At 45.0% G+C, this 12249-nt stretch overlaps 1 protein-coding gene across 3 annotated transcripts in view; it reads left to right on the forward strand.

The window, feature by feature from the left end:
* Positions 1-12249, forward strand: part of IFFO2 (intermediate filament family orphan 2) — a 153058-nt gene that overhangs the window by 117947 nt on the left and 22862 nt on the right. For all 3 annotated transcript variants that reach the window (XM_078642516.1, XM_078642518.1, XM_078642519.1), the window contains one exon: positions 6110-6230. In XM_078642516.1, the coding sequence (XP_078498642.1) occupies positions 6110-6230 (121 nt within the window). The remainder of the gene's footprint in view (positions 1-6109; positions 6231-12249) is intronic.

Genomic DNA, 12249 nt, shown 5'->3' on the forward strand with positions numbered 1-12249 from the left:
CTCCAGCCGGTGGCTGCGGCCTCCAGTTTCTCTGGAGCTCATGTTGCCTTCCTCCTCCTGACTCCACGGTTTAACTGTTCGTTTCTTGCTTGTAAAGGAAGACCCTTTACCCCGACAGAGTAAATACACTTTCAGGGTATAATGTGCGTATATCTCTGACGTCCCAGGCACTTGGGAGGGGGAGAAGCACACCTGCGCACCTCTTCCTTCGCTGACCAGCCCCCAGAAGTGAATGCCTTTGTCCCTTTGAATGGCAGGCGACATGAAAAGAAACCGAGGGACTGGCGTTGGTATGAAATGCGGCGGCTGCGCCCAGCAGGTGGCCCGCTGACGCAGTAGTGCAGAGACCTTGTTAGTTGCGCTCTGTGGCGCAGGACGGCCGCTCCTGCTTTGGCACCTGTGTCTGCCGCGAAATGCTGCCCTTCGTTTGAGCTGTCCCAGAGGGGTTACGGCTGGATCCCGGCGGCTCCTCGGCCCCGCAGGGGCTTCTGGTCATAAGGACTGTCTGAGGTCCCAGTGGCACCAAGAGACCTGTTTGAGAACGGAATTGTGGCTTAAGGGCTGACGTGTAACACCGGGCGTCGGGTACAAAATAATTATTTCTAGCTCAAACTGATACAAAGCTGTTAAAACGTGGCGACGGGTTCGCGCGCGGCACTTTGCAAAGGTTAACTCGTCACATTCCATTGCTTATTTCGGTATTTGATTGTGCATCTGGTACTACTGAAGTGAAACGTTCGCCCAGACAGTATTACCACGTAGACCAATTACAAAATAATGAATTCAAACTATCAAAACATGGACTGCGCAATTTTCCTTTTCTTGCCGCATAATTTCGTGCTGGTGTGCTGCATGATTTCAGTGCCCCCGATTATAGCTTTCGCTTCATAGTGTTTGCTGTGACTTACTTTTGAAGTAACATGGCTACCCTAGTTAGTCCTGGCTTCCCCTTCTGCCCCTCATTAACGGTATCTTTGCCTTTTGACCTTGGCCAGTGCGCCATGCCCTTCGCCTAGACGTGCGCCATACAATCGCCACATGCATTGCCACATCCGTCTGTAGTGCATCCTTCAGATATACACCTACCACTGCTTGCTGTCAATTCCAAATGCTCAATTTCACTCGTGAAATTCTGCATGCTCGTATTTTGAGATGGACTGTGGTGTATGTTGGTGGCAATACTATGTACACATTTGAAATGTACACTCCTTTCTCGGTGGTGAAATTTAAGATTAGATTTTTTCCCCCACTCAGCCCCCCTTTTCAATTTAAAACTAGCCATGACATCACTTGCCGACTATGGATGCTGTGCTGTAGACCTACTCTACTAATGTTATCCTGCGGAGACACCCAGTGGCTGCATTCGGAAGTGCAGTATCATAGGACGATGTTCGCCGGAGACAGAATTACCCTTCCTTAGATTTGGTACGTGGTCTGTTAGTTAAGTAGTAACGTGCCGAGTCCAGGATAATCTTCTTGTTAGGGATATTTGACTGCGTGTAACATCAGTTAGGATATTCACAATGGGGAAATTCTTCTGTAAAGCTTGTAATTTTGACATGCAGTCAGCGTCAGTTACAGGGAATCATTGAAGTTAAAACCTGAAAGCTGAAGCAGTCTCTTATTAAAGTGGTGTTGCACGAAAAAAAAGAATGCATGTAAAGCCTTCGCTTTACGGCCTTCAAATGTTTTTGGATAATTTTCGCAAATGGCATGCGTGCAACTGGAAGAAGAGGGGTTGTGTTTTTTCTGGTTATTGCTTCACAACTGTGCACGAGATAAATGTTTAATGAAGCCACAATGTAATGAAAGCTGCACATCATTCTGCACCGCACCCTATAAATTCCCTCAGAGCCTAGACATTCTGCTGCTTCATTAAAACAGCCCCTTAATGTCTACCGGCGTGTTGTCCTGAATGCACTTTATAGCCGCCGGTCTGAGGTTTGAGGAGGCAGCCTGTGGAATGCGCAGTAGGCTCACAGGAGAAGTGAAAGAACGGCTTTATTCATATAATGAGCCCCCAGTGCTGGCAGAGAGTAACACACTGGAACTTCAGGGTAGCCATCTCATGAACACTGGATTCTAAGGGAGACGCATACTCAACAGAATTCAGAGATCAGCATCATCCCAGGGCAAACGGGAGGCCCGAGAAACCGGCATACATGTAAGTGGGGCACGAGGAAGAGACGAAAGAGTAGAGACATATCTCGAGAAGAATACTAACAAAACCCTGATAACGTGAATGCCACAGTCCACATGGTTTGCATATCTCTGGTCGTTCGCCACGATCTTCCAGAGCCAGGGGTATTTTACTGCTCTGCCCTTTCAAGCCACATGGATTGCTCTCCAGGCAAGGAAGGTGGCCCTCAAACCCCACTTTGCAGTGTGCCACACCCGCTCCATTGAGAAGTACCCCATGTGTAGTAGGATTGTGGTATGGCTCTACGTTCCCAGGCCACAAGTCTTAAAAAAAAAACAAAGAAAAAGAAGCAAGGGGACTAATAAAGGTAGGCAGTATACAAGTGACATCATGTGAGACATCCCAGCGCATGACATCGCAAGTGACTTCGCAGGCTGACAGAGGAAGTGGCATCACAACCCATGATCTCCGTTAGTGACTTCCGAAGAAGTGACATCATATCTTAAGACCTCACACGTATGTTTAGCAAGTCTATCAGGAGTAAATTTGGGCGCATTGGAAGTTTTAACAAAATAGATTTTGTCAGGGTTTTGCCAAAAAAGTAATGCAACTATGACGCAAAACCTAGGCCCCAACTTGTACAATTATTTAAAAAAAAAAAAACTCTGCCACCAAGAAATTGGCTACAAGGAGAAATGTGGTATTGAATCTATTCTATAATATGACAGCAGAACGGTTATGGTATACCTCAGCCTGTACACAGTTTGTCCCAAATATTTTCAAATGTGCTCACTCTTTTGGATCAACCGTGAAGATCCAAACCTCTACAAGAGCTAAAACAAATGCAGGGAGCACCAAGAAAGAGTTTTTAGTGAGTCCAAATAAGTTTTTCGCACATCCTGGTGCTTTTAAACAAAATGTATCACTTGCACAACACAATTCTAGACCGCAAACAAGCATATACTGCACAATACTCTTTAAAATTAGCTGCTCATCTCAGTAAATGTCGTCTTGTCTTATTTGAATATTGCTAATAAAATTGATGGAAAGCTAATTTAAAAAAGTATTGTGCAGTATATGCTGGTTTGCTGTCTAGAATTGTGTTGTGCAAGTGATACATTTTGTTTAAAAGCACGAGGATGTGCAAAAAACGTCATTAAATTTATTCTGCTCAATTATGGCAAAGTCTGCATTGTAAAATATCTTGTGGAGTTAAGGCACCCACTATAGAGATCTTTGTCTGCCCAGAAAATTCCAGGGAATAATAATAATGGGAAGATAACTCGTGAGGTTAGCACATTTGCTGGCGAGATCTCGGTTGTTTTGAATCGGAGTACCATAAAGATTTATTATGTCTCGTGAAAAGCAAATCCTATAACATGCAGATGACATATTTTAATTTATTTATCAGGTAATTGAGTTACTGCTTTTAACACTGAGCTCCTTTTGTTACTTGCAGCTCATGAATTGTAACCCTTCTAGTATAGCAAAGTGAGCTATGAACAACACGTGACTCGTACACATTGTAGCCCTCACTGTCTTATGTAGCACATTCTGTACATTGATTTACACACTTGCATGATTTATTGTCAATGTGTAATGTTTACGTGTGATTTAAAGCGATCTGACACCCTGCATCCGGATGAGTTGTACTATAAAAGAAATCAAACAATATAGTTGTACTTAAATTGTTTTTATAAATACAGTGACAGATCAGAACATCTGGCTTTTTTATAGTGCATGTATATCTCTTATATAGAGGGGCTGAATAAAGTCAAAAGCATGCCTCTCCAGTACTTTTTGAAGTAATAAGCTGTGTGCCTTCCCTTCCCCTCCATTGCGTTTGCACTTAGGTGTGAGGCTCCAGATAGCTCTCAGCTAGAATACTCCATTAAAACGAAGCCTGATGGCTCCAAAACTTCGTCCTTTGTTATGGCCCCAGCTGGAATCTGATAAGCTCCCTCCCCACCTGCACGTTGCTGTTGGGAATGAAAGCAGACAACGTGCAGGCGCTGCTGAATATGTCCTGGTGTCTGAAAATTACACCGGGACATGTTGAGCAATTTCTGTGTGGCCAACATCCTGGCAGGGTAGACTGCGTCTACCCTGTGAAAATAGTGGGTAGACCCCATCTACCCACATGTAGCCAACTCGTGCCCTGCAGGTTCGGACTTATGAAGTGCCTTTTCCAGAAATTGTGACACCTGAAAAAGAATGAGACAAGCCTGTGGTCAGCCTAAGCGCCCGCTACACCCACCACTTCTGAAGTTCCCTTTACGTATAGTGCTTCCTACCCCTTACAAGGCCCTTCAAGACAGTCACTGGACTGCAGGTGCCCTCTCTCTTTTCAGAATGAGGGGACATCTCCGTTGAAGGGGGGGGGGGGGAATCACCAGTGTGGTGCGAGTGGGGCTGGTGGCTATTAGTTTCAAGCTTAGAACACTTTAAAAGAGGAACGGAAAGCAGAGCTTGAGCAGTTTAAACCTGCAGCAGGAGGCAGGGATGTAGGAGAAGAAACAGAATGAAAATGCAAGAAGAAAAGAAAATGGAGATATGATAACCAGTAAAAAAGAAATTGAGAAGAACCGAAGGTTTTCTGAAATGAAAAAGTGAAAAAGAAATGAGATGGGATGAAAGGAAGAATGAGTACGTGATTAGTTGGGAAGAAAGGGGACAAGTAAAATTCACATTAGAGGTGCCCCGGCAGTTTAATCTGTCCCCGTTTGTTTACCCCACTCTAAAAAGATTTCTAGATGCGCCACGGGCTTTAGACTAAGTCAAGACACCCACTGCAGTAAAGTAAAAGCTGCCAGTGACCATGCACAGTGGGCTGCAGTGTCGGAATATTGGAGACTAGCAAGTCTTGGTCTGTGGAGTGGTCTAAGGGTACTCTGATGAGCAGCAGCTTAACGTCAATGAAGACGGGCACGAATTGCCATGTTTTGTTATGAACCTGGGCTCGTGAGCACGTGTGCAGTATATTGTGGAGGTGAGGGTTGAATTGGAGAGCGGTATTCAAAATAGGCTGCCCATGGCTGAATATTTTAAAATTGTTGAATTACTTTTTTATTTCACGTCAGACTTTACATTAGATACTTTACAATCAAACCACCAGTCTTTTGGCATTGAGGCACTGCTTTTTAAGAGTTTACTAGAAACGTTGCGTCACTTCGTCCTGTTGAAGGACATAGATTGCTCTTGTGAAATTATTTCTGTTTTTTTATTTTCATTCCTAGTAGAATTTAGTAATTTATAAATCCCCTTACAACCACAATCCGTATTTGAACGGTAACATCTAGCTAAAAACGTAATTCTGCATATATAAGAGTACAGCACGTTCTTTGCCATGAATTGCATGTAACTTCATAGGGTAAACCCTACCTACTGGTAGATGCCCAATGGGGGGTGGGGGGAACCGAAAATAGGGACCATTTCAGACCTAACCACTACATAAAGGAATACTGCACATCCTGTGAATCCCCAAAAGTCTTCAAGCTGCTAAACTACTGTTACAGGGACATTTTTTCCTTCTTTGTCGTACTTTCAATGCTGTCATTGGTTCTTGGCAATACCCACCTACCACTGAAACCTCCATATTGTTGGTGTTGCATGTGCTATTGTGCGATCTACTGGTGGATTTTGTGAACCCGATTTGAAGGGAGTCCTAGTTCTCACTAGTGTTGATGCCCCCTGGTAGCGTTTTGTGATATCAAGGCAAGCTGGTCTGGTCTCATTGGAAGGCCAGCTGGTTCTTGAGAGGAAGGGTTGTGAGGCATGGCTGCAATGATAGGTGACCGTATACAATCCATTTTGACTGGGATTAGAAGCCACAGCTGTCGGGGAAGGAGAGGGCTGCCTCCATGTAACATGGCTCTATATGACACATGCTTTGCCCAGCAGGAACTCATTCAGACAAGAATTTGTGCTTACACAGGTGCTCAACTGTTGCCTTGTCTGCCTTTTTTGCAGGAGGGATACATATGACTTCGACGATGACTGCGACAGCCTGACCTGGGAGGAGAACGAAGACACACTGCTGCTCTGGGAGGACTTCTCCAATGGCAACCCATCCGTAGAGGTCCAAACAGAGGTGAGTGGGTATGCATGACTAGGGTAGGTGAGATATCTGTGTGTATTTTTTTAGCAGATGATTCCATAGAGGTGCAAGAAGAGGTTTGTGTGCTTTCGGCTGCGTGTGGGCTGGAGGTTGGGGCACGTAATGGTCCACAAGCATCACATGGATAGCCTGCTTCTGTTTTACCAATTCTTCCATAAATGTGCAGGCAGAGGTATGGGTGCTGAAACACATGCAGACATGGATAGGGCAGAATGTGTCTGTGTGCATCAGATGGACCAGATGTTTCTCCAGTATCCCGCCACACAGGTGCAAGTAAAGGTACATGTCCCTGAGGTCTTTGCAGGCTGGGGATGGAGGTGGGGGGGTGGTGTGTGTCGTGAAAACATACTCCATCCTCTGTAGAGACTCAGAGAGGTATGTGTGCAGATGGGGTTGTGAACTGATTGTAGCACACGGATAGGCTGTTATCATTCTTACAACGGTTCCAGTGAGAGATGAGTGGGGGTTAGATGTGCTGTGGTCCTTGTGTGGGGGGAGTGGTAAAGGGGTCCATGAGTATCTTTTCTAACTGCAATCCTGTCAAATGTAAGTGGGGGTTGCCTGCGTAGCAGGTTCTTGTTTGTTCGGGCCTCGTGCTGCAACCATGTAGGCGGCCTCTCAAATTTGTAGTCCTTATAAGCAGGTTAACTTGTGGGTATGCACGTGTCAAGGTGTGAGCAAAAAATCATATGCAACCACTCCAGTTGCATGCTTTTCTGAGATGTGATTGGGACTTTAGGTGGACAGCAAGTTCTGGGGTGTTAAGGGCTTGGGTCGATTCAGATAGGCTGCGCTTGCATAGTTCAACCTTTCCAGAAAGGTGCAGGTGTAAGTCTGTGTGCTGGTGTCTTTGTATAGCCTGCTTATTCATTTACAGTGGATCCGTACAGATGCAAGTGGGGGTTATAGTGTGCTGTGTGATCCTTGTATCTTAGGACGATGGGAAGCGCTGGGGGACCACATGTATTGCGTCGACAGGCTGCTTCTCCAGTTACAGCCCTTCTACAGGGAATGCAAGTCTGGGTACATATCTAGTGCAGGTTTGTTTATTGGCCAGTGGATGGGGGGGGGCGGGGTCCTGTGCGCCAGCCTCTCAAAATGATCGTTCTGTACACAAAGGAAGAAGTTTGCACTGGGTCTTTATGCGGCAGGTTTGAATGCTGGGACAGAGGTACCCTCTGCAGTGTGCAGGGAGCCTGTATTTCCACATTACATAAAATCAGTTAAACCGGAAAAATGGGAGCCTTAAATTGTAAACACAGAAAACAGTCCTTTCTGGCTGCATTAACTTGGAAATCTATAGAAAACAAAAAAATACAAGTAATAAATCCTCTTTAGAGTGAACTTTGGTGCTGTGAGTCAAATGCTAGGCCAGTAGCTGTGCGGACTGACATTCAGCGGAGTTTAAAAAATGTACATTGTGCAGGAACGCTGTGTTAATCCTCTTATAAAGGTGCATGGACAGGTATGTCTACGCCTAGGGCTCGTTTGCTGGGGGTTTCTTGTTTGGGTGGAGGGGCTGTTCCTGTGTAGCCCCAAGCGACCTGTACACTGTACAGGAAGGCTGTGTTAATCCGGTTATAACTGTGCATGAACACGTATGTGTATGCCTAGGACTTGTTTGCTTGGGGTTTCTAGTTTCACAGGGGGCGGGGATGAGAATCCTTGTATGCCGGGGTCTTTCTGTAGCTCATCGATGTGCTGTGTATAGAACTTCAATCCTTCAGAGGTCAGTTTTGCATCCCTGGTGTCCTGACGCAGCACGGTCCTCTTTAATGTTCACATTGGCAGGCGGCCATTTGTTTCTCTTTGAAAGTGACCCTTTGCTAGCAGCAGATTTCTGCAGAGCGCTGCAAAATGCACTTTTTGCTGCTTAGTAATTGTCGAATGCCTAGACATGTCTAGTATCTAAATGCCCACCTCTTGCCCCCCCACATGAACAAGTTGGTGCTACCCACTTAGCTCCCTTCTCCAGACCACGCAGATCTTGGTTGGTCTTTTGCTGTTCCCTTAGTCTGGCCCCCCTGCCTATCCCCCACCCCCATCTTAGTGCTTGCCTATGGCGTTATGAATTCTATTTCTAGGGGTTTAACTGCAGCCCACAGGAAATTGCGTGTTCTTGTGGTGGGTGGTATGATTGACATCGCGTGTTGAATCAAGTGTCTACTCTGCTGTCGCGTCTGCGGCAGGCCTCTGCGTCTCCTCGCCAAGCAGCAGCTCTACAGCTCCGGTGGATCATATGAGCCCAGGGGACCGTACAATTCAGTTTGAGTCCAAGAAATCAGTCTGCAGGCGTGTTTAATTTATAACTCTCCATTATCGTGTATCATGTGGCACGCTGCAGCTCTGCAGAGAGGGCAAGCAATTTGCTGTGGCTGCAGAATACAGAATGCTTTTCACCTACTTTGCTTTTGCTGTGCTGAAGGGTGTCATATTGATGATTTAGTAGACTTCAGCAGACATGGCTATCTAAATATGTAGATTCCATGGGGTGGGTAGGAGTAGTGAGATGGGGGTGGGACATGGTGCTGCTCAAGGTGACGGACCGGAAGAGTCAATCGGGAGGCTATGATTTCTGATAATCGATCTTGGGAAAAGGCTCAGGAGGCTCTTAGCCTACCTTCCTTTCTCACAGCGCACAGCAAGGTGTGCAAAGGCGTAGCTTCAAGTTGGATGTTTGGGGTGTTACACCCCTAAGAAATATAATATTTAAGAAATAGTTGCATACAAAAGCTTTCAGTCGGGTATGATAAAGTGTCTGTCAGATTTCAGCTGAAATTTTAAATATGCAGTCTCAATCCAAAGTGAGCAAGGGACTCACGTCTGAGCATACCCTGCCAACTTATGGCGAACAAAGCGGTACAAAAGGGGGTGGTGATGGAAACCGGTCCGAGGAAGCTTGTTTCCGGTCCAGGGAAGGCATGGCTTGGCAGTTCGGGCTGGACTATTCCCATGAGGCACAGGGTCAGACTGATTTGCATATGGCCATGTCTGAACTGGGGTGGCAGAGTGGGCTAAAGAATGGTGATGGATTAAACCCCGATCTTTTGACTGGGTGTGAGTGTTTGATTGGTTCAGAGGCTCCGTCCATCACCACCCCCTTTTGTACCGCTGTGTGTGTATATATACACACACATAATATATGATTTATTTAGTCTCTGTTGCTCACATTTTAAATTGCACTTAACACGGAAATGGTCTGTTTTGACTTTCTTGACCACCATTTGGCAGATATTTAGTAAATCTAACCTGAATGCACTATGTAGATGTCTCCCGAAGGGGTCAAGAGAATAGTTTTTTTTCAAGGCCCATAGGACTATTTGCTCTCTCATACAGTAAAAACTACTGGATACATTACACCAAACTTGCCATAAAGATAGAAAGCTGCTGTTCATTTGGCAGAAAAATATGTAAATTAGAACGCCATTTTTTAGAAATTCCAACCAGTTCTGGACCTCGTTCGATGTTGGTTTCAGACCCTCCCAAAAACTCATATGATCTTTCAATTTAAAGGGCTCTTGTTCAAGAACTTCAGCAGGCTCTGTTCTGAGGCAAGTTGGATTGGGCTCCAGCCAGCCTGCAGACCTGGTCCTACCATCAGAGTCTGCACATGACCAGAGGCTGTGTGCAGCAAGCACTTGGGCTACACAAAGTGCACAGGCCATGGGCAGCGTCTTGAGTCTATGGCCACTGTGCATAGCTGTATAGTTCTTGTGCGGCAGGCTGTGGGTGCAGGGTATGGCCACAGGCAGTTAGAACCTCCTGCACATGTCCAAACGCAGTGTTCAGTGGGCTCAACGGAGGGCTATATGGATTGGCTATCAGGATCCTACGTGCAAGGTGACTGCACATGAGTGAATTTTATGATCAGCAGACCCACTGGCCAACGGGAGTGGTCGTAGACCATGGCCATTCCCCGTGCCCAGAGCCTGCTCTGCACAGCTGAAGACTCACTGACCACTCTGTGCTGCTGAAGTCTGTGGAAAGTGGGTATATTTGGAGTGAATATCGGCTGTTTACAAAGACCCTGGCCTTACACCTTGACCAAAGTGCATAAGCAAAAGCTGTGCACAGTCGGCTCTGCAGCCAAGAGTAGTGAATGCAGGACCTGAGCACAGGCCTTGCCCTGGCCAGAGTCGGCAGTGCATGTCCGAAGGTCACGCACAGTAAGCTGTGGGCGGTGGCACGTGAACTGGGATCAAAAGATCATTACACAGTAATTCACAAAAAATGTTATATTTTGTAAACAATAGCTATAGTGCGATACTCCAAACTGAAAAGTAGTGTTATTAAAAAATCCATTGACATTTTCCTAAAATGCTTAAGTAGAGAACACTTTAAAGTTACCAGCAAGCAAAGCAATCCTAGTGCCCCCCAATTCAGTTCTCAGAATGTCACAGGTAACCTGGAAATAACTAATACAGGGTCCTCTCAACCAGGAGAGGGCTGCTCTGAGCACAACATGTAGAGACCGAGGGGTCTTTTTATTTAAATCAGAAGATTCATCAAAAAGTATATGAAGGAACAATATTCCAAGTGTTCACATTGTAATTTATTTGCCACGTAGGTTAATTCACCCAGCGTTATTTATGGTTCCATAGAATCAAATCCATATCATATCATCATTTTCCTCATGGTATTTACACATCCCGATGCATTTCGGGCATAGCCCTTCTTCAGGGGAATACTCTACGAAAAAACAATCCAAATAAGCCATATTCAAAAGGCAGTTCAAATAATCAATACTCGAAAAAGAAGTCTGCATGCACATGTAGCAATACACATAATCTAATAATAAATAAAAAGCCAGAGTATAATATCCGTAAATATACCGATAACCATGACAAAAAATGTAATTATAAACCCATGGTGTTAACAGAAGAAGCGTGAAAAGTGACATCCAAGTAACCGTCATAGTGTTCAGAAAGGTGTCTCAATAGTATAGACAACACCACAAACCCAAAACTGTAAAACCAAAGTGTACGTAATCAACTGTGCAGCTAAAACAGATCCTGTAGCCCCAAGCGTGTTGTTTAAACAAAGGTGAACAGAACGACAGTGTTCTCAAGCCGCGGAATCACCGCGACCGGAGAAACGACGAGTGTGGTCTCTAGAAGCGGAGAGAACCGCGAAGTGAATCCCGAAAGGGGTAACTTACTTGAAACAGTGTGCACAAAGTTCCCAGTCAAAGCGGGAAACGCGAAAACCAAGTGTGTCGAACCCATACTCCCGACTCTTAAAATGCAGTGTGTATAAACATAAACAAAATACTACGGGTCACAAAAATAAAGAACGGACTATCCGTCCCAGTGAATAAAAACGTGCCTGTGCTTATCCCAGTGTGAGAACCACCATATATTACACCACATTACAAAATTACGAGCAGCTAAATAATAACAGCAACGTATTACATGTATGCAAAAAACAATATTAAGTTAAAGAAATACATAATGGAATGAGTGTATACAGTATGTCATATGCAAATTACAGATAACATAAAAATTCAATCCGGTCATTAAGACCATCAGGCACCATCGTGGACATTGAGCGGATCCAAAAGTTCTCTCGTTTAAGGAGAGTGTTCTTATTATTGTGTGTCACTTTAACCTGTTCAAGGATAAGAAACTTCAATTGTGCCACATTGTGTCTTTGTTCATGGAAATGGTTCGCTACACTGGATTTTTGATTGTGCGTGCGAATGTTGCTTTTGTGTTCCAAAATGCGAACACGTATTTTACGTTCTGTGTGGCCGATGTAACATTTGCCACACGGGCATTTCAACATATAAATTACGTTAGCACTGTTGCAGGTAGCATTAACACGTAATTTAATCATGTGACCTTTCATGGGATGTCTCGTGGTGTTCCCTGTTATACAGTTGTTACAGTTACTACAATTGTAGCAAGGTTTGAGACCTGAGTAGGTTGTCGTACTCTTGGTGGACTGTGGTTGGTTCAGAATTTCCTTAAGATTTCTGCCTCGGGTAAATGCA

This window comes from Lissotriton helveticus, chromosome 5_1 (assembly GCF_964261635.1).
Source record: "Lissotriton helveticus chromosome 5_1, aLisHel1.1, whole genome shotgun sequence".
In the NCBI taxonomy this organism is placed as follows: domain Eukaryota; kingdom Metazoa; phylum Chordata; class Amphibia; order Caudata; family Salamandridae; genus Lissotriton; species Lissotriton helveticus.